Source organism: Saccopteryx bilineata, chromosome 6 (genome assembly GCF_036850765.1).
Source record: "Saccopteryx bilineata isolate mSacBil1 chromosome 6, mSacBil1_pri_phased_curated, whole genome shotgun sequence".
Classification (NCBI taxonomy): domain Eukaryota; kingdom Metazoa; phylum Chordata; class Mammalia; order Chiroptera; family Emballonuridae; genus Saccopteryx; species Saccopteryx bilineata.
In genome coordinates this window covers 154,253,594-154,276,467 of record NC_089495.1, presented here as the reverse complement: position 1 = coordinate 154,276,467, position 22,874 = coordinate 154,253,594, and the positions used below count along the sequence as shown (strand labels likewise).

General features: G+C 43.3%; 1 protein-coding gene across 1 annotated transcript in view; it reads left to right on the top strand.

The window, feature by feature from the left end:
• Window positions 1–22,874, top strand: part of PITPNC1 (phosphatidylinositol transfer protein cytoplasmic 1) — a 279,779-nt gene that overhangs the window by 135,800 nt on the left and 121,105 nt on the right. The window contains exons 2-4 of the mRNA XM_066235085.1: window positions 2,769–2,917; window positions 17,268–17,356; window positions 18,375–18,382. Of these exons, the coding sequence (XP_066091182.1) occupies window positions 2,769–2,917; window positions 17,268–17,356; window positions 18,375–18,382 (246 nt within the window). The remainder of the gene's footprint in view (window positions 1–2,768; window positions 2,918–17,267; window positions 17,357–18,374; window positions 18,383–22,874) is intronic.

Genomic DNA, 22,874 nt, shown 5'->3' with positions numbered 1-22,874 from the left:
AACTCTCACAGTTTTTCAAAGTGTAGTAAACAACCTGTTTCAATGTCAGCAATAAAGAGTTCCAGTTTGTTTTCAAATGCAAACACTGCTTGTTGAAGGGATAAGACTGTATTTCCAACACCTTGCATTTTCACATTGAGCTGGTTCAGATGTTCAGTCATGTCCATGAGATAGTAGAACTTCAGGAGCCACTCAGTGTTAGCTAACTCAGGATGCTCGATGTTTTTCATTTCAAGAAAAGTCCGGATTTCGCTTAGACAACCCACAAAACGGCTGAGTACCTCCCCTCTTGACAACCAACGCACATTGCTGTGCAGAAGCAGACCAGGATAATTATTCCCAACTTCATCCAGCAGTGTTTTAAACTGGCGATCATTTAAAGCTCAGGCAGCAATAAAGTTGACCACCCGAATGACCAGCGACATCACCTCACCAAGCTGCTCACCACACATCTGAAACCAAAGTGCCTCCTGATGTAGGATGCAGTGAAAACTTAGGATGGGTCTCTTTTCATGTTCACGAAGAAGCACTATGAATCCTCTGTTTTTTTCCACCATGCACGGAGCACCATCAGTACACACTGAAATAAGTTTATCCATTGGCAGATTTTTTTCATTAGTGAACTCAGTGAAAGACTTGAATAAATCTTCCCCTTTTGTTGTCTCTTTCATAGGCAAAACAGCAAGACTTTCCTCACTTAGTGTGTCACCGACAGCATACCTTGCAATCACACTGAACTGGGATAAATGGCTTACGTCTGTTGACTCATCCAAAGTGAGAGAAAAGAATGGTGCTGCATTAATGTCCTTCACTGTGTTGCCTCAGTTTGAATTGCCATCATGATGGTACGATCGCGAACAGTTCTTGCCGACAGAGACATGTCTTTTATTCATTTGATTATCTTGTCTTTATCCGAAAAGTCCTCAAAAAGTTCATTGGCAACATCAAGCATGAATGTTTTGGCATACTTCCCATCTGTGAATGGCTTTCCGTTTCTCACAATTGCTAAAGCACCAGCAAAGCTAGCCGAATTCCAGTCACTTTGTTGGGTCCAAACACGGAGTTATTGCAGACTAGCTTGCACTCTGCACAGTAGCTCTTGACATGCTTTCTTCCTGCTGTCCCCCACTGAATATTTTGATGCAAATGTAGTATGGCGTGTGTCAAAGTGCCACTTTATATTTGACCGTTTCATCGATGCAATTTTATCATTGCATATTAGACACACTGCAGAACCTGCTCTCTCCACAAAGGCGAATTCCTCTGTCCATTCCTGCTGAAAAGTACGATACTCCTCATCTTTTTTCCTTTTAGCCATCTTCTTCGTCAAAAGGGTTTCTGCAATTAGCTAGCTAAGTACCTGATTAAAAGGAGGGAAGTTTACTTCCTGACCTCACAACAACCTGTATACATAACACATTATCCAATAAAAATTTGGTGTTGTCCCAGAGGACAGCTGTGATTGGCTCCAGCCACCCACAACCATGAACGTGAGCGGTAGGAAATGAATGGATAGTAATACATGAGAATGCTTTATATTTTTAACATTATTATTTTTTTATTAAAGATTTGTCTGCGAGCCAGATGCAGCCATAAATGAGCCACATCTGGCTTGCGAGCCATAGGTTCCCCACCCCTGCTTTAAAACCTGTTTCTCTCTTTCCTGCATATAGACAAGAGAACTGCATCCTTGCTGGCCTTGGTTCTTGTGGGAACAACCCATACTGTCACTAGCTTGCTGCCAACACGGGACCCTTCCCCCCCCATGCCATCTCAGGGGCCTTGATGATCATGACACCATGTATGTTGTGTCACCCCAAATCCATAGAGAGGACTCCAGCAGAGTAGTATTGTCTTGCCTCCTGACTCTTACTTCCCTCCTACCCTTTATCTCTCTCTCTTTTTTTTTCCTCCTTCAAATTAGTTTTGCCACCCTGGAAGTTCCCTGGGTGAAGATGTGCCTGCCAGCGCCAGGGTTTTCAGAGAGGCAGGAAAGAGAGGGGGACAGCTTGAAAATGAAGGCAGGAGCAAAACTGTTCGTATTCTATGTTGTTCCATATTATCGTTTGTGTGTAAGCCCATGTGGCCTCTGGGACCCCAGGCTGGAAGGCTCCATACTGTTCAAGGAATTGGATACAAAGTAGTTAAAGAGATTATAGATTGTCCTGGTTGTGAATCAACCTTTAAAACACAGTTTTCACTTCTGTGGGGCCTGAGCTTTGGAGTTTTTAAAAGCTTCCATGTGATTTTAATGTCCAGCCACCTTTGAGAATGGCCTTTTTGGGGACAGAGGCCTCCAGGAGAGTTTAAACACTTTGAAAGAGATGATGGAAGAGACAGGTGACATCTAATCCTCTTGTGCCCAGCAATGCAGCTAATTAGGCAGAAAGAAGGGACAGAAAGAACACAGCCTGGCCTGTGTTATGCTGAGAAAAATAGGACTTGAGATCCACTTAACCCTGTAGGGCCAGAGTGAGAAGGGAGACTCCTGTATTCCTGCCTCCCTGCTGCTACCCAAGGGTTAGTGGGCTGCCGAACCCAAGGTGATTGCCACGGTGATGCAAAATGTTCACAGGAACATGTTGTTACTCCATTCTATTTACGACTCTCTGTCCTCCTCGCTCCCGAGGAAATGTAACACCAGGCCCATATGTCTGTTCTCTTTTCTGAGCAGAAAGTGCTGATACTAGTTGTTTGCGGCACCATTGAAGGTGGTAGCGGAGGTTCTAAGGCAAGCAGTTGGGCTGACCTCTGTCTCTGTTTTGCAGTACAAAATCGGTCAGCTGTACATGATCAGCAAGCACAGCCATGAACAGAGCGACCGAGGCGAAGGGGTCGAAGTGGTCCAGAATGAGCCCTTCGAGGACCCTCACCACGGCAACGGGCAGTTCACCGAGAAGCGCGTGTATCTCAACAGGTAAGTGGTGGCAGCTGGCATCCCACCTCTGGGCTCTCTGACCACACAGGGGCCCTTGCGCCTGGCCCCACAGCACTATTGCAGTGGAGGCGGTGTCTGGAATAAACAGGTGACTTGGAAAGTCCTTAGGTCCGCCCTCTGCATCCCTATTCTAGCTGATTCTAACAGCAGAATCCCATGTCCTGCAAAATCGTCCTCAACTGCATTTCACTGAGAGGAGCTTTCTTCTTACCTCTCCCATCCTTTGAGGGACAGGTTAAGATGAAATCTGATCTTAAGGATTGAAGGACTTTGTGTTCTCCTTTGGTTCGGGGTTAGCAGGAGAAGTGGCTTTGCTTGCAAGGTGCAGAGAAGAGTTGAAAGTAGCAGTGGGGTCTTGACTTGGGAAGATTTCCACTTTCTGCCAAGTGGCCACAAAGGGAACTGACAAATGAACAAGTCACCTGTGACCAAAGTATGTTATGCAGTGCTAAGGTGATTTCCATTTCTCAAGTGGGCCCATCCTTCCCAAGATGGAGGTTCTTGTCACCTCTCCTTTGGAAGGGTAAAAATTTGAGGATGATAAACCAGCACTAATCAAAATAGCCATTTCTGCTTTGCACAATATATTATTGAATCTCTTGTTGTTTTCTTCTCACTAGTGGCGTAATTGGTTATCAGTGCTTGTTTGATCCTCTCCCCACTCTACGCCACCATTCTAGCCCATTTGCTTCCTTTCACTTCTTTTCTGGGTCAGAATTTATAATCACATGCCAGATGGAATATATTTTATTGAAAGTAACTGTCAAACTCTGGTGAACCAGTATATGAGCAGTCTGGTCTTCGTGATCATTTCAATAAATTCTCTTTATCCCCTCTTATAAATTCTCCCTGTGTGACTTGCCCATATGCGATTATTCAGAAAGCATTTCCAACATAATACCTGAGCAGTGCCCCCAGTTTATTCATTGGCGCATTCTCCGTGTCTTGGCCATCATCAGGTGTTTCTGAGTTGAGCTGTATTTGAATTTCACCATTCTCACATGGCCTCCACCCTCCTATATGCTGTGGAAGACCATTCATTCCTTTTTTCCCTTTTTTTTTTTTTTTTTTTTGTATTTTTCTTAAGTGAAAAGAGGGGAGACAGAGAGACAGAGTCCTGCATGCACCTGACCGGGATCCACCCCAGCAAGCCCACTAGGGTGTGATTCTTTGCCCGTCTGGGGCTATTGCTCTCTTGCAACCGGAGCCATTTTAGCACCTGAGGTGGAGGCCATGGTGCCATCCTCAGTGCCTGGGCCAATTTGCTCCAGTGGAGCCTTGGCTGAGGGAGGGGAAAAGAGAGAGAGAGAGAGAGAGAGAGAGAGAGAGAGGAGAGATAAGGAGAGGGGGAAGGGGGGAGAAGCAGATGGTTGCTTTTCCTGTGTGCCCTGACCAAGAATCGAACCCAGGACATCCACACACCGGGCCGACGCTCTACCACTGAGCCACCTGCCAGGGTCCATTCATTCCTTCTTGATGGAGAGTTTGGGTCCTGTCACTAGTTTGTGTGGGAATCTCTCAGGCCTATCTCCTGAGAGTGAAGGCCTTGGGCTAAAACAACATGTTTTAATCTGCCCAGGAATGTAGTACTGTACCAGGGAATTCCTGAGTCAAGATGGCATGCAAATTAGACTGATCCCGTTCATCTACTTGTAGCTGTGAATTTCCAGGGTTTGGAACCAATTCTGCCTCCAGCCAGCTGTTGATTGCAGGGGTAACTGAGCTCTGGGTCTCGCTTGGGGGATGGCTTCCTTACAGAGACAGGTTTCTCAGTGTGCCGCTTTGGCTTGTTAGTGCGGACAATGTCATTCAAATATTGAGCAGGGATCATCTCTGGAGAGCAAAGAGAAGTGAGGAAGATGTAAGAAAATAGGCACACACCTACAAAAAAGTTTGTTTTTTGTCAGGCAACAGCATTTTTCCAAGTTATTGGCTGTGAAATGTTCTCTGTTTACCAAATGCAAGAAAAATTTAAGAAAACTTTGTAACTTTTTCTGAAACAGAACAAAAAGTGTCCAGCTGTCTCTGTCATGTCTGTTTTCTCTATCAAAATGTATGATATTTATTTTAAAGGAGAATAATAAACATTAGTAAGAGGGAAATTTGTTATAAATAGACTATCTGGATTTCCAGGAATAGGAAATGAAAAGATTAATATGGACCCCCCCACACACACACTCTGTATGACAAACACAGGATGAAATATAACAATATAAAGCAGAGTTCCAAACAAAGAAAGGGAAATCCTTAGATATGAGAAATAAAGAGGAAACTGAAACCACAGTGGAAAGCAGATGAGCTCATGCTAAGGAAGCCGGAGGCTGTCAGCACTAAGAGTAGGCTGGACATCTAGGGGGTCACACCCATAAGAGGACAAAATATGTGGTCTTGGCCCATGCAAGTGGGGAGGTGAGACTGGGACTTGTGCATAAAATTGTTTTGGGCAATAAAAAGACAGGTTTCAGAGATGCATGCTGAAAGAACTACTAAAGGGTGTACTGGAAGTAAAAGGAAATTGAACCCAAGAAGGGAGGATGGGGGAATCCTAGAAGTAATAATAAACAAGAAGTTGATAAATATCTGGGCAAATCTGAATGGGCATAGAATGTTTTAAAAATATTAATAATGAGTAATTGGCATTTTTGTGGAATTTAAATAATAGACAGTAATAGCAGAAGATGGGAAGGTAGTAATTACAATAAAAAACACTCCAAATTGCTAATATTGTTTGGAGGAGGAGGGAGATGTTGATTAATTTAAATTCTTTAAAAGCAAGTATGCATATTCAAGATGTGAATGTGACCTCTGAAATAGCAGTTCAACAGTATCTAACTTCCAAGAGAAAACTTGATTGGATCAATTCAATAGAACAAAGAGATCCCTACAAAAAGCATAAATAGAAAACAAAATATATCAGTGGTCACAGTAAAGGTATATGAGTCAAATACTAAACCTCAACTTATATCAACAAATATGTATATAGCAACACTGACAAAAGTTATACTGGGAGATTTTAACATAATATCAGTTTAACTAACTGAGAGATTAAGTAGACACAATTTAGCAAACAGAGAAGATGCAAACAGAATGACAAGCTTGATCTACTGGACCTTAATACATCCTGAAACCAACATGTTTTTCAAACATACATGAAAATGTATAAAACCTGACTACAAACTAGGCCAGAAATCAGTCTCAGTGAATACCAGGAAAATCAATGTCATGTAGATCCTGTTGGTTGATTTCAAAAAGAAACTGATAACAACAATGAAAAAATGAGATTTTTTTTTTCATTATTTAGAAAACATTTTGAAATGATTCGTGGGTTGAAAATGTCAGATACCCACCTTACCAGCTAGATGTGGCCAAGTGACCCAAGTTCCAGCCAATGAGAAGAGGAAGATGTTTAAGACTGGAATATTCTGTTTCTGAGAATTGTGAAGAAATGTATGGTGACTGATGAGAAGGCAATGAACAGTGTCTAGCACATGAACTTTGACAAGGAAAACTGAACAGTCCTAGTGCAAAACAGAAACTTACAGACCCGTCTCAGTTAATAAAAGAAACGTGCACATACTATATAAGACATTAGCAAATCAAGTAAACAGTAAATCATGACTTGATTAGATCTATCCTTGACTGTTAACATCACTATGAGGATTCAACAAGATTGTTGGGTATAAGCCTGACCAGGCAGTGGCGCAGTGGATAGAGTGTTGGAGTGGGATGCGGAGGACTCAGGTTCGAGACCCCGAGGTCGCCAGCTTGAGCCCGGGCTCATTTGGTTTGAGCAAGACTCACCAGCTTGGACCCAAGGTCGCTGGCTTGAGCAAGGGGTCACTCGGTCTGCTGTAGCCCCCTGGTCAAGGCACCTATGAGAAAGCAATCAATGAACGACTGAGGTGTTGCAACGAAAAACTGATTATTGATGTTTCTCATCTCTCCCTGTTCCTGTCTGTCTGTTCCTACCTATCCCTCTCTCTGTCTCTGTAAAAAAAAAAAAAAAAAGATTGTTGGGTATAAAATTCATATACAATAATTACTAGCTGTATTATACAGCAGGAACAATAAACAGAAGATAGAATTTTTAAAAATCCCATTTACCATAGCAAGAGAAACTTAAAGGTACCCAGTAACAAATCTACAGATACATAAATTCTTTTTTGGAGAATAAAGGAAAATGTTATTTTAAAAACCCTAGAGCAGTGGTCGGCAAACTCATTAGTCAACAGAGCCAAATATCAACAGTACAACGATTGAAATTTCTTTTGAGAGCCAAATTTTTTAAACGTAAACTATATAGGTAGGTACATTGTTATTAACATAATTAGGGTGCTCCTGAGCTGGCCAAAGAGCCGCATGTGGCGCGCGAGCCGCGGTTTACCTACCACTGCCCTAGACCAATGGCAGTATTCATGCATGGGAAGTTATATTATAAAGCTGCCATGAATTTTCAGATCAATTATAAATTTAATTCCAAAGTAATTAAAATGGCAAAAAGATTTTTTAAAATAAATTTTAAAGAGGTTGTTTTTTTTAGATTTTATTTTTTTTAGATTCTTATTAGATTTTATTGTGAGAGAGAGAGAAGGTGAGGGAGGAGCAGAAAGCATCAACTCCCACATGTGCCTTGATGCAACAAGCCCAGGGTTTTGAACTGGGGACCTCAATGTTCCAGGTCGACGCTTTAGCCAACAGGATTGTTTTTTAAATAGATTCAGCAATATAATCCCAAAATTTCTAAATACTGTAGCTTTATAAAGAGCCTTGATATAAATCCTTCCTACTTATTCTACTTGTCTAAAATTGTTTGAATGAATTTCAGGATCAGACACCCAAGTGACATGAAAAATAACTGAAGAAATCAAGAACCTTTAATTTGGATAAGCTAGGTAATGGATAAAACTGGATAATGGTGTCAGTGAGAAGAGGAATCAGGCCTATGTATTCCATAGCAGTGGTTTCCAACGTTTTTACTCTTAGGACCAGTGACCTAGCCAGCTGGAAATGGTAACACGCAACAAAAAATCTTCTACCTCCTGGCCTGTTGGCTCAGTGGTAAGAGCATCGGCCAGGCGTGAGGAAGTCCTGGGTTTGATTCCTGGCCAGGGCGCACAGGAGAAGCGCCCATCTGCTTCTCCACCCTTTCCCCCTCTCCTTCCTCTCTATCTCTCTCTTCCCTTTCCACAGCCGAGGCTCCATTGGAGCAAAGATGGCCCTGGGCACCTAGGACGGCTCTAGGTCCTCCACCTCAGGCACTAGAATGGCTCTGGTTGCAGCAGAGCCACACCCCAGATGGGCAGAGCATCACCCCTTGCGGGCATGCCAGGTGAATCCCGGTCAGGCGCATGGGGGAGTCTGTCTGTCTGCCTACCCCCTGCTTCTCACTTCAGAAAAAATACAAAAAAAAAAAAAAAAGTTTTATCTTACCACGCATAACTGTGTAACATGGTACAAACTAGTGCTCAGTTTCCAAATTCTACATATGTGATGCATTGAATGGAACATAAGTTTGTCTGAATGCTTTTTGTCTATTGCGCATCATTTGTAAATGCTCGGCATGGTGCAAAAGGTTGTTCAAATGAGTCTACAAGTTTTAAAGATATCTAAGACAACCTCAACAGTATTTTCACCCATTATACAGGCTGATAAGTGTCAATCACCCTGAACATAGCAAATTCAACTAAAATCCTTGGGTCTGTAATCTTCATACTACATCGGGGTGGTTAACTCTTATGCAAACAGGCACAAAATTTCTGGCGGACCACCACTAGGCCATGGACTGACGGTTGTAAAATTGTTCTATAAGACCCCAGGAGGGGGACAACTGAACAAAGACCAGTGAGTGAGAGTGCCAGGGAAAGGTTTAGGCTCAGTTTAAGGAAGAAATCTCAGTATGTAAGTTATCCGAGAGCAAAATAAGCTGCCTTATAGTCAATCATGTTGTCACTTGCTAGGGGTGCTTGCGCATGAGTGGAACACCCAGTCTGTCCTTGAACAGGTCCAAACATCAACTAGACGGTTAAATTCGACAACCTTTTAGATACTTTCAGCCTGAATTTTCTATGCTCAAAGTATGTTTCAGACATTATGCTGATTGTCCTCCAACATACATAAGTGAGTAACCATTGAGGGACAGGGGAAAAAGTATGTAGAGTTCCCTTTGTACAAATCTAAACTATATCCATCATTTTATAACTTAAAAGGTTCTAGGCATATTTGGAAGAGAACGAGCACATATCTTAAGAGGTAGGGAGATTATGGTTTAATAAGAAAGAAAGAAAAGTTGATGTGACTTAAAACTATAACACATACCTCCGTAATAGTAAAAGAAAACCAAACCCATTACTTTGTAGTTACAAACTAGAGTTCACCCACCTCAAGTTGACCATTGCCCTAGAGGGACAGGTCCTGGGCCTGCCATGTTGGCAGGGCTGTTTTATAATTGTAATTCATTAAATGGGTGTTGATTGAAACCTGTGCAACACATTGTTCAGACATGGGAGGGAATCCGTAATAAATTAGACATAGTCATTGCCTCCTGATCAGAGTAGTGCCCTGGGCTGACTGGTTCTAGCATTGGTTAGTCCATCTGTCCATCTTGTGAGTGGTGTCATGGAGGACAACTGTGCCTCGACTGATTTAGGACTAGTGCTCGGGAGCCTGTGAATTAAACAGAAACAGACAGATTAACGGGGGAAAAGAAAATTTTATGTACACAACAGCACAGAAAAATGTGACTCAAATGGGTGGTTAGGATTTGGGGCTTATGTATCATTTTATTAGGGGAAGAGGAGGGGAAGAAAAGGCATTTATGGGGAAACAGGTGACCTTTATGAAAGATAAACATGGCCTTAGGAGAATGAGCAGGAGATTTGATAGTTTTGTGACAGTCTCTTTAAGCAGTTTCTTTTTATTTTATTTATTCATTTTAGAGAAGAGAGACAGAGAGAGAGAGAAGGGGGGAGGAGCAGGAAGCATCAACTCCCATATGTGCCTTGACCTGGGAAGCCCAGGGTTTCGAACCAGCTATCTCAGCATTCCAGGTCTACACTTGATCCATTGCGCCACCACAAACCAGGCTCTTTAAGCAGTTTCTTATTCTGGTCCCTAGGCATTCATCTTCTCTGGTTGTAAAACTCCCAGGGAGGGCGTTTGTGACAATTGAATTCTTTCAGGAGGCTCTACTTTTAGGCAGATAAGGGGAGTTCAGAAAAAGCAACTTGATTCTCAAATGTCTTCAGCTCTAAGTAATCCTTAGGTCACTGTGGCATATTGTGGACCCCTTTCCTGGCTATAGGGAAGTGGGCTCTGAGAGTTGGACTGGCAGTAGCTAATAACGCTCCGGTGCCCATTTAATAATTTATACAGAGAAATGTCATTGTCCTAAGGACCTGAATTCATGAGCTGGCAAAATAAGCCAAATCTCATTCAGAAATTGCTTTTTAAACATATTATTCAAAGCAACTATTAGAGTTAGTGGAAATACTCAAAAGCCTATGTTGTCAGGACCTCTGAGTCTGTCTTGAGCAGAAAGGATGTTTATGGAAGCATGTTAATGGCCCACAGAACTACCTAGAGACTTGAAAATGGGCAGCTCCAAGGGGCCAAGAACAGCAATGATGAGAAGCATTTTTAAGTAGAAGCAGGCTGTTTTATTCTGGACTGACTGGTTCTAGCATTGGTTAGTCTATCTGTCCATCTTGTGAGTGGTGTCATGGAGGACAACTATGCCTCGACTGATTTAGGACTAGTGTTTGGGAGCCTGTGAATTAAACAGAAACAGAGTTTAACGGCTGCCGTGAGTATGTCCAAATTGTCCCCTTTTTCTTTTTATCACTTATTCCAAAATCCTAAACATAACCGTCCCATTGAGTTCCCAGTCCAAGCCTGAGATTCCCCTGAGCGGGGAGAAGAGCTTCCAGATGTTTCCCAAAGCACAGCACCATTTTACATTCCCACCAGCAGCGTATGCAGGTCCCGATTTCTCTACATGATCACTGACACTTGTTATTGTCTGTCTTTCTGCTTATGGTCATCCTAGTGGGTATGAAGTGGTATCTTGTGGTTTTGCTGGGCATTTATTTCCCTAATGTCTAGTGATGTGGGGCATCTTTTTATGTGCTCATTGGCCATTTGTATGTCTTATTTGGAGAAATGTCTATTGAAGTCCTTTGCCTATTTTTCAATTCACTGTACTGTAATGTCTTTTTTTTTTTAAGTGCCATTTATCCTTTTATTACTTGCTCTCATCTCCCAGGGCTGATGGGGCTGCTCTGTCCTCTGGCCCTTTCTACTACAATGTCTGATACACTGTTGAGTGCATAGTGCGTTTTGGCAGTTGCCTAATACATTTAGGACATTGCATTAGTGTGAATACATTAGTACATTTGGTGGTTGTCCTTTGATCCACTTTACTTAACCAGATAAGTGCTATTTCTTGGCTTGTCTTCAGAAATCCTGGTTTAGCTGGCGTTCAGGGAAAGGAGACAAGGTACCCATCAAACTCTGGAATAGTAATTCTAAATAAAACCTGTGGCCCAGAATCCTGTGTGGGTGGGGCTTTTCTTTTGTTCTCTTTCATTTTCACCTCACCTCCAGCACCTTTCTAATCCCTTCCCATTGAAGTCCACTGGGAGAGGAAACCAGGGGTGGGGGTAGAAGGGTTTGGGAGCCTATTTATAGGCTTGTTTTTCAGTCATGAAGTGTCATGTTCTTCCCCACCATAGCTGCTGGATTAATTAGGCTGTACTGGCAGCTGCCAGTCAGGGAGGGTTGCCAGCTTCCAACAGCGATTCTGCCCTCATGCCTGAATTGATTTGCATGGAGAGTACATCGCTCCTGCTCTGTGGCTCTTGGCTTCCAGGGCAACCTCTCCTGGCCTCTCGCGCCTCTGGGTAGGAGAAAATACAGCTTCCATAAGCCGTACATCCTATTTAACTGGCTAGAGCAAGGCCACCAGCTGGTCACTTTTCCTACCAGCTTGTTGGCAGAGCTTTGTGGCCATGGCCTGCATCTGTCTCTCACATCTCCTCTTCTGGTTCTCCCAGATCTTCCCTGGAGTGACAGTCCAGAGCTCATGTAGCTTTGGAGAGCCCACGACTGCGGCAACAAGTAATGGACAAGTGTCAGAGCCGGAGATGCTGACCTCAGAGCTTGTTTCCAAGCTATTTTTAAAGACTCTTTTGATTGTTATTAACTTATGAATGTTGAGATACATCTTCATTTTTTCAGGAACTATTTACTGAGCATCTGTGGTGTGTCATGTGCCAGGCTCCATTCTAGGTCCTGGGCACACAGCCGTGAGCAGAACAAAGACCTGAGCCCTGGTGGGACTGGTACCCTAGTTAGGAGTACCAGAGAAGGCACACCAGCCATGAAATACAAAACACCTGACATAGTTCAGAATAGTTCATCTTCCATGTAAATATATACTTAATATAATATTAAATTATTTAATTAATAGTTATGTTTTAAATGTCTACTGGGAAAAATAGAATGTGTAAGCAGCCCAATCTTCATAACACATTATGGTGGTTAACTCTTGCGGACCAGCGGTTGAAAAACACTGGTGTGTAAGGGACTTCCTTCCAGACATACTTTTCAGTCCGTGCTATTCTGTTCTGTCCCCATCTCAGTTCTCGAGAACACGTGCCAGGTGTCCTCACACTGACAGGCCCCACCCTTCTTCCTGCCCCCTTGCTGACTGACTTCCATGGGAAACCACAGAAGCAGATGTTTGGGCCTAGTCTGGATCTTAGCATCCAGTCAAGTGGTTTTCCATCTTGGTTCCTTGACGGGCCACGTGGGTTCTTCACAGCGTGTTGGCCACTGTGTCCTTGTCTCCTCACCCCACCCCCGTTCTGTCCAAGCAGAGCCCTTCAGGAACCTGCACCAGGCAGGCCTATTCCCGGAATCCCAGCACAAACTGTCCTTTTCTGCAGGGAGAGCAGTGGTGTGCAAGTTCAGGGAATGTTCCCCGGGTGAAGCCCAGCAGCCCTGCCTCTTGCAGGTGATCACTCTTTTCTGGAAACAGCTCGACTCTGCTACCACAGAGAGAATTACATTCAGAGAAGAACTAAAAGACCAGCCAGGGAAACTATTAAGAAGACTAAGTGAATAAATCACAGAAGCTGCAGAAGAAATTTAAAGACCTCAGGAATGATTGTATATGGAACTGGGAATTACTGATTATTATTAAATAATTGTCGAATGTCAGGTTTTGACGCAAGGAAGAAATGAACGGTCCGAATATCCCTCCTGGACCCGTGGGAAATGAGGACATAAAGTCAGCTAAGTCCTTTTTAAAGTCATTTAAGTGAGCGGCAGCTACTTGAGCACCATCTCAGCGCGGGCAGTGACAGGGTTCAGGTGTGCTGTGCAGGAGAAAATTCCAACCAAGTGAAACCCTGTTTTTGAGAATTCGGGAGGACTGTCTTTCTGCTGGGAATATCAAAGTCCAAAATTACCAGTTAAGACCATCATAATTCTGATCCCTGTCGAGAAAATAAAATTAGACTCCATTTAGACCACATTCGGCCTAATGTTGTTTAGTACCTCCTGGGGCCAAATAATATTCCCCAATGTGCATACACACTGTGAAGTGAGCTTAGTGGTCATCAGGATTATAAAGGGCCAGAAGCTTCTAATGGAGGGGCATTTTAGGTTTCCGTTCCATAAATTCTGTACGAAGTAGGTAGACACTCTCAGCCTGAGACCAGCTCGATTGTGCCAGGCTGTGGTGCTTTCTTGTCAGCTCAACTGTGACTGAGGGAAACCTGGGAAATATATATGAGAAGCTTGCAGTAACTATATTCGCTTATGTCTAGGATGGGTTTCTCAATCTTGGTCCTTTCAATATTTGGGGCTAGATAATTCTTTGTTGTGGACACTGCCCTTGCACTGTTGGACATTGGGCAGCATCTCTGGGCCCTGCCCACTAGATGCCAGCAGCATCCCTCCAACCTCCCCTCCCCCCCAGACATCACCACAAAGAAAGGTTTCCAGACTTTGCCAAACGTCCCCTGGGTGGAAGGGGAGAGGGGCGGACAAAATCCCAAATCCCAGCCACCATTGAGAATGACTACTTTAGAATGACTAACCAACCATCCCAGTTTGCCAGGACAGTCCATGTGAACTGGGAAGAGTTGATCACCCAGCTGTGTCATTGAGAATGTTCTATGTCACACTAAAGTTTAAAAGTAAGTTTAAAAGTCTCGCATTTGAAAAAGTCTGTCTTTGGCAAAGGCCTTCGGGGAAACATGATATACCTTTTCACAACAACACGTTTTGCAATATTGTAAAGGCTTAGAGACAAATTGTCCATCATTTTTCTCAGTGTCTTTAAACCTGAGTCATGGTGAGCTGGGCCATTGGGAGCTTTGGTCCTGGCCAGTTGGCCAAGAGAACATGAGTCAAATCACGCTTCTTTCTAGACGAGAGTTTCTTGTTTGACACCTCATAGTGAATTTGAGTGACAGACTTCTCCTTAGAAATGTAGGCTGCATGAGTCTACATCACAAAAATGACAGCAACAGTGGGGACTAATTTAATTTCATTTTTGTTTGCAGCTCTGATAAATCATGACTGTGGGGAGAAGTAAATTCTACTTTCTCAGACAAAAATGGTTTGAATAATGATGTGCTCTGGGGAAACTGGAGTCTGAGGGAAGGTCTGTTAGTGGGCTTAAAATAATTAAACTGACATATCGTAGAACTTGTTTCACATGCCTCCTGAGCCCGGCCTGGTAAACGACTTATACCGGAAGGCCCTCCTTCCCAGACTAGTTAGAAGAGTCACATAGAATCATACCAACCATCTTGGCGAAATAATTGTGTTTTCTAGTGTGTCTCATTGGAAAGGGTAATTGGTTATACGTATCCTGCAAGAGTTGGTGAATGAAATCACGAAGATAAGGATTCTAGACTCTAGAGTCCTGAGCATTTACAAATAGAAGTCTCACTGTGAATGGAAAATTTGCCAGTGTTTCTCATCATTCTTCCAGAGAATGATTGTTACTTAGGAATGTGCTTCTGCCAGGAGGCTTTTAAAATAATACAAGGGAATGAGTTATGGAGGGAAGGGGCTTGGGCCTCAGTGCCATGCCTGAGGAGCCTCCTGAACCTGGGGAGGGTGCAATGTAGTTGGAACTCCTCCCCACAAAAAGACAGTGGGTAGTGGGCCCTAATGCTGGTAGGGAGGCGTCGGTACTTTGTCCAAGCTAAACAATGCCTAGCCTGCTTTGGGGCGATCCTACAGTCCTGTTTCAGTCCATGAAAAGTACAAGAAAACCACTTGCCTATGAGTAGAAGCCACTTCTCCCTACACCTGTCGCTCTTGGGGTTGGAGGCAGAAAGGATGGAGCCAAGGGGAAGTTTTGCTTGAGACCATTTCCCTTGGGAGGACCCACTGTGACCTTCCCACACCCGACGTCAGCCCCGTTTGCACTCCCACTTCAGGGACGGAAAGAACAAATCATAGGCAGAAGCTATAAAAACCCCTGTCAGGAAGCAGCTTTCCTTTGAGCGGTGTGAACCCGAGCTAAATGAGTAGTTGCCGCAGAGACGACTTTCAGGAGTGAGACATCCTGCATTAGAGCTGCTGCAAGAAAAATGGTCCTGCCAATTGGAAAACTGCGCCGGCTCTCTCCCCACAGCACACCTGGAGCAGTGGTCTTCATCCTCACTCGCCTGGCTTGGGGGAACTGTAATTTCCCCATGTGTTTTAACCTCAAGAAATGGCCCAGAGTTAGGTCCATCCGGCCAGCCCTTGAAAATACGTTATTTGTCTTTTAAAGAGCAGGTCCTGGATACTGTCAGAAACAAGAGAAACAATTTGAGGAAATGTACAAGATACACAGTATTTTGCTGGCTCTGGTTGTCATTAAATTCCTTGTCCAAGAGGGACTGAGGACTTGGGGATCTAGAAGCATGATCCACCCAATGCCCAGTTACATTGGCTTGGAATTCAAAACTGCTTCATGGTGTCCTTTATTGCCAACATGCAGTCCTCAGGAGCCCTCAGTGCCAACACTGAGCATCTGTGTCGCCTTGCTGGGTCTGATGAACTGTGAGACGTTGGCAGCCCAGACACTGAGCCGTAGGCACCAGAATAGGAAGGAAACAAAAATGGTAGTATCTGGAAAGACAGAAAACCCCAGGGTATACTGCTGGGGGGAAATAAAGTCATGCAGATGTATTTAAGAACTAGATAATATTTTATATTTAAATATACTATATAAGGAGTTCTCTGGGTCTGCAGAATGCTGTAGAGTTTGTGTCTAAAGGGAAACAAGACAAAACAAAACTTAATTAGCCCTTGGTTCACAAAAGGTCTTGGAACCTGTGCTCTTGGGTGTTCCTTGCATTAAGAATGTTTTTTTCTGCCAACGCCTGCCTGGGTTTGTGCTCCAGAGGCATGGCCCTGTTGTCGGATTCGTCTTCTAGGTCTGTGGCAGCCAGTTGCTAACACTGAGTGGCTGAAAACAACACAGATCGATCCTTTCACAATTCTGGGGGCCAGAAGTGCAGGTGTCGGCAGACTGGTTCCTTCTGGGGCTCTGAGGGAGACCAGGTTCGTCCTCTCCCTGAACGTCTCGGATCTGCAGCAGTCCTCAGTGTGGAACTGCGTGGCTGCAGTCAGTCTCCTCCTTGGTCCTCTCACAGCCCTCTCAAACCCAGGGAGCTTTTCTCTGGAGAGCTTTCATTTCATTGCTGCAAAAACCCTATTTTCAAATAAGGTTCAATTCACAGGTTAGGATATAGTTACGTCTCTGAGGGGAGACACAAGTCAATCGACTACAGTCATCAGGTTATGTTTTGTTTCTCTTTGTAGCTCTGAAGTTGCTCCTCTCCTCTTTGTTGCTTTAGTCCACTTTTAAAACATCGGTCATTTGGATTGTTAAGCTGCCACCTGGCTCTAACATTTGCCTCTTTCCCGGTATTCGCATGTACACACACCCCTTTGTACTACTTACTTCTGCCATATCACTCCTAGTGGACAAGCACTGGCCAAACCCTCTCAGCGCCACACCTCGCAGCCACTGACTTCTCACGTCCTTGTAAATCAAACCTGAGAGGGCAGGTTTCCAGTCCTACAGGGTCTCCCACACCAGGCTGTCGTCTTCTGCCTCCCACATTTGACAAGCACATGAATATGCACAGAAAATGTTGGACTGTGGGAAAGGCAGAGGCACGGGCGAGATGGGGGCACGGCTGCAGAGAACTGTGTCCGAACTCCCCGGTCTCTCTCTGGCAGTTTGTGCAGAAAGCTATGGTAGTACAGCAAGGCCCTGGACAGGCTCTAATCTTTCATTTTCTTTCCCTCTTAGCAAACTGCCTAGTTGGGCCAGAGCTGTTGTTCCCAAAATATTTTATGTTACGGAGAAGGCTTGGAACTATTATCCCTACACAATTACAGGTAAGTCCTTTGTGCAGCCAGTATGTTCCATGTAGCAGTAGTCAGACTTAACTGATTTAGGGTTTGTTATCCCAGCAGAGACTTGTGGGAGACCCCTACCATCTTTTTAGGTAAAGGCTTTTCCTAGCAGGGGGAGTGGGGGTGGTTAAGCTAAACCATTTCACTTTCCATCTTAAAGTTATTGCCAGAAATAGCTTTTGGAGAAGGAAAGTGAAGCTCTCTTAGTGGCACTAATTTTTAGAGGTGTCATTATCCTTATTGCTTTCTGATTCCTCAAGTAATTTGGGGGTGTGGTTTGTTTATAAACAAGTTGTTTATTTTGACTTGTTTGTTTTGCAGCCCTCTACCCCTGTCTACCCCCCCCCAAATAAAATAAAATGCCTTGACTATAATTTATGTAAAAAGCTTCTGTTGGACCCCTCTGTCCCAAACAACATCCTTTGCAATTGGATAATATGAAAATTTTTAAGACCACTTTCCCTCTTACTTGTAATGATGTAGTGATAACCTCTATGCTGATACTGAACTAGAAACTGTGGCCAAAAAATTTAGAAGTTTTGGTTCCTGCCCTCAAACCCATGAAAATTCAAGATCCCCCTTGGATATCGCCATAACAAGCTCTTCTATTGGTTATGAAAGCTGCTTGTTCACTGAAAAGATTTCCTGTGTGGTTAATGAAATGCTCTACTGCATTTATTAGTCTTTAACTCTGCTTTCTAATGCCAGCTCTTTGGTTTTTAATTAGCTACAAACCCATAAGCTAATTGAATCTTCTCTGACAGTCCTTATCTGACCAACCACCAAATTATCATATGAAGAAGTTTCAAGACCAAATGTGGAAACACTCAGTATTTATGAAAGTTTAATTTTTGGAAGGTTTCTTTACCAGCTTTTTAGTAATTATAGCACACTAGTATATGTTAGTTCTGTGGATTTATATTGTATATAAGTGTGGTCTAAAACTTCATTTTTGTCTCTCTCTCTTTTCTCTCTTGTCCAAATGAACTTCCGGGACCAGAATACACAGTAAGTTTTATTTAATTATTTTTAAATATTCAGCATACATTCAGTGAAGTAATTGGAACTTCTCTTGTATTCTTCCTCCTATCAATGTAATAAAAATATAGAGGAATAATTCAGAATCAGAAATATTTAAATGTTGGCTATTACATTATATAATATAATACTTGAATGTTCTCTTTTGTTCCAGAATATGAATGTTAATTGAAAATGCCTTGATAGTTACTTTACATAATTAACTTTGCTTGTATTTTTAAATAGCTTGATTGCTCTACTTGTGATAGTTGACTGTAGTAGAACAATTTCTAGAAATGTGTTATTAAAGAGATGATGGTAGTTACCAATGAAAGATGGGTTTGTACTTAAAGGCTGTGGCCTTACCCCTGATAGGAGAACCTTGAAACTAGAAAGACGTGCATTCAGACCGTTTTACTCAGAGTTCTCGATTGGATAGTCTCAGTGCTTGATAAAAGTAATTTAATTTCTTCTTGTCCTAAGGGCATCTAGAGTCATGACTGCCATTAAAAAAAAGAAAAATTGGAAATGCTGAGGTCGCCGGTTCGAAACCCTGGGCTTGCCTGGTCAAGGCACATATGGGAGTTGATGCTTCCAGCTCCTCCCCCTCCTCTCTCTCTGTCTCTCCTCTTTCTCTCTCTGCCTCTCCCTCTCCTCTCTAAAAAAAAAAAAAAAAGGAATAAATAAAATAAAATAAAATAAAAAAAAGAAAAAGGAAAAAAAGAGGACCCTATAATATATTGTTGTGGTATTTTTTTGTGTGGGGGTGTGTGTGTATGACAAGACAGAGAGAAACAGAGAGAGGGACAGATAGAAACAGACAGACAAGAAGGAAGAGAGATGAGAAGCATCAATTCTTTGTTGCGGCACTTTAGTTGTTCATTGATTGCTTTCTTATATGTGCCTTGACCAGGGGGCTACAGCAGAGTGAGTGACCCCTTGCTCGAGCCAGTGACCTTGGGCTCAAGCTGGCAACCTCGAGGTTTCGAACCTGGCTCCTCCACATCCCAGTCTGATGCTCTATCTACTGCACCACTGCCTAGTCAAGCTGTTGTGGTATTTCCATTGGATCATTTCCCCAGCGGCCAACAGGTCAAACTGTCATAACAAGAAAATGGTTAACTGAGCTGTGATGAACTTGAGGTTTTGGCCTTAATCACAATAGCCAAAAGAAGAGAGATGGTGAGAGAGAAACAGAGAAAAACCATTCACCTTGTCCTTAGCATAAACATCATACGTTCCACATAGTGGATGCTCAATAAATAGTTATTGAATGAGTGAATTCACTCTCAGTGAATTTGTGGGTTCTTAACTTAACAAATTGTTATCGAATTGAATGAATTGAGTGGAAGGAATGCATCACCAGCTTTGGAGTCGACAGGCCTAAGTATCCCCTGGCTGTGCCACTACTGGCTGAAGTTCTTTAGTGAGTGACTCCCAACTGCCAGTTCTTAACTCCATGCTGGCCCATGACTGTGTTCTCCCCTGTCCTTTGCAAAATTAAAAAATAGGAGTATTATTCAAAGTTTTTCATAAAATTAAATGTATTCCACATAAAGCTTCCTTTGCATAAAATAAACTAGATCCCCCTTTCTTGGATGTTAAAATATTTTCTTTTAAATAAAATGATAGGAATATGTATAGCATTTCCTCCTGCCCAGTGTCCGTAACTTCAAAAAAGGGCCATTCTGCGGCAAAATACAAATTTTCTTTTCGGAAGTCAGGGAACCACTGCTCTAACGCAAGCAGCTTAACCTCTCTGCACCTTAATTTCTTCATCTCTAACATGGGGATAATCCCTTGTTCCTACAGCTATTAGTAGGGGATTCAATGATCTAACACAGGGGTCAGAAGACTATTTCTGTAAAGGGTCATATAGTAGCTATCTTATGTTTTGTGGGCCAAGCCACCTCTGTCACTGTGAAAGCAGCAATAGACAATATGTACAGACATAGGCATGGTTGTATGTGCCCAGGCAGTGGACAGTCGTTTGGCCCCTAGGCTGTAGTTTGCCCACCACTGATGTAATGTGTGGAAAGCTATTAGCACATAGCCTGTACATAGCAGGCAATTAAATGGTTCCCCACTAATGCTAGCCTCCAGCTTCCACTGCTTCTAGCAATTGCCCAATCAGCAAAGGGAAGGCTTTGTAATCTTTGGAATCCTGCTCCCGTTAATAGTGGTACACATTCCTTTCCTTTAAGCCTCCATTTCCTCATCTGTCAATGGGGAAAATGTGCTAATTTATCTCATAAGGGTGATGTGAAGATTATATTAAATTCTGCACATAAAATCTTAGCCGGGTTCTGGGTACATGGCAAAGGCTCAGTAAGTGCTCATCGTTATTACCTATCGTGCGGTACTAGAAGCTGCCATCATTAAAATGGAAGTTCTGTGGGCGAATTAATGGGAAGATATCTTGGTGACCTTCAACACTGACTGGGCTCTAAGTTATTAGACTGGGCGGTACTAATTGTCTAGGATGTTACTTAATTTTATTGATATCTGATGTTATCCCGCTTCCCGCTTCTGTGAAAGCTTGTGCATGGACTTTTTGTTTGAAAAGCAAATTCTTAGTTGCACAAAGGCAGTTATTATTGCCTGGTAAGCCTTCGAATTAAGTCGCCTTGACCTGACCCCAAACTGATGGCACTTAGCTCCCCATAAGCTCATGACAGTACTGTGAAACATGGGGGTTATTAACAGAGGAATGAAGTCTGAAAAATGTTTAATGATATTATGTTCATTTTTAAAGACTGTGTTATAGCACTCTGGTTCTGAAAACAGAATGCAACAGAAGGAACACCATGTTCCCTGACAAGGCATCCCAGGGGGACGCGTGCCCTGAGGCAGCCCTCGTGGGCAGCTCTCCTGCCCACCTGCAGTGCATGAGCCTTGTCTCCTGTGCCAACCCTTAGGTGGGCCACGGGATTCCTGAGGGACCCAACCTTAACTTCCGCCAGGCCTCTGCCCGCAGTTCTCCTGCAGCTCTGATCACACAGTTCAGACTTCCAAAAGGCCTCAAATTATTTATTTTGGTTTGAGAAAATTTGGCGACAAAACATAAAGAACTTAGTTCCCGTTGTAAGGTCTCATACTCACCCCTGCTGTTTGACTCTTAAGTGTTACTTAGTCTTTTCTAGGGCCTTTTATTTTTGTCAGTTCATCCCTAAGGCAATGCTCGGGATAGTTTCCTTGGGTTGCCCTAGCAAAGTAGCACTAAATGGGTGCCTTGAAACAAAAGACATTTGTCATCTTAAGGTTCTGGAGGTGAACAGCCTGAATCAAGTTGTCAGGAGAGTCATGGTCCCTCTGAAACCTCTAGGGAAAGGAGCCTTCCTGCCTCTTTCTAGCTTCTGGTGGCCCCACACATCCCTTGGCTTGTGGCAGCATCAGTGCAAACACTGCCTTGGTTTTCACATTCCTCTTCCCTCTGTGTCTATATCTCCATGCGGCACCCTCCTCACTGTGTCTTTCTCCTTCTGAGAACACCAGTCATATTGGATTAAGGACCTACCCTATCCAGTATGATCGCATCTTAACTAATGGCATCCGTTGTGACCCTAATTTCAAATAAGATCATTTTCTGAAGAACTGAGGTTAGGACTTCAACATATAATGGTGTTTTGGGATGCACAATTCAACCCATAACACCAGCTTTCAATTTTAGGTTAACATATGTGTATTAAGCACCAACAATGTATAAAACATTGTGCTAGAAGGCTTCATTGAGCAATCACCCCTACTCTCTGGAGATGTGCAATCTGGATGTAACAATTTGGTGACATTCCGGTCAAAGCCTGGGAGTCACAGCAAGTCATGGGGTTTTCTGAAGGCAAGATAGGACAGGCCATCACTCCACCCAGGGAACAGGCAGACCTACCTACTGAGCTGGATAAACTCTTGAGAGAGGCCAGAATGAATGGCACTAGGGAATCAGTCAAACAAGTGATTGCAGTGTGATAGGAAGTGGTCTGGCCTCTGGATTGGGCCTTAAGCTTCAGGGACAGAGCTGTCAACCTCAAGAAGGGGGGTATAAGCAAGAACAGGACACAGCTATCAAACATCAGTCAAATGCAATAATCATGAAATGCAGGGATGATAAAGTTGACAGCTTTAGCAAGTAAAAATACCCACTATCTTGTTAAGTTTGAGTCTTTAGTTTAACAGCAAGCAAATAGTTTTTAGTATAAGTATGTCCCAAATATTGCACGGGATATACTTATAGTAAACAATGCTCATCTCCTATTTTTTTTTCTTTTTGTATTTTTCTGAAGTTGGAAACGGGGAGGCAGTCAGACAGACTCCCGCATGTGCCCGACCGGGAGCCACCCGGCATGCCCAACAAGGGGCGATGCTCTGCCCATCTGGGGCGTCGCTCTGTTGCAAACAGAGCCATTCTAGTGCCTGAGGCAGACACCACAGAGCCATCCTCAGTGCCTGGGCCAACTTTGCTCCAATGGAGCCTTGGCTGCAGGAGGGG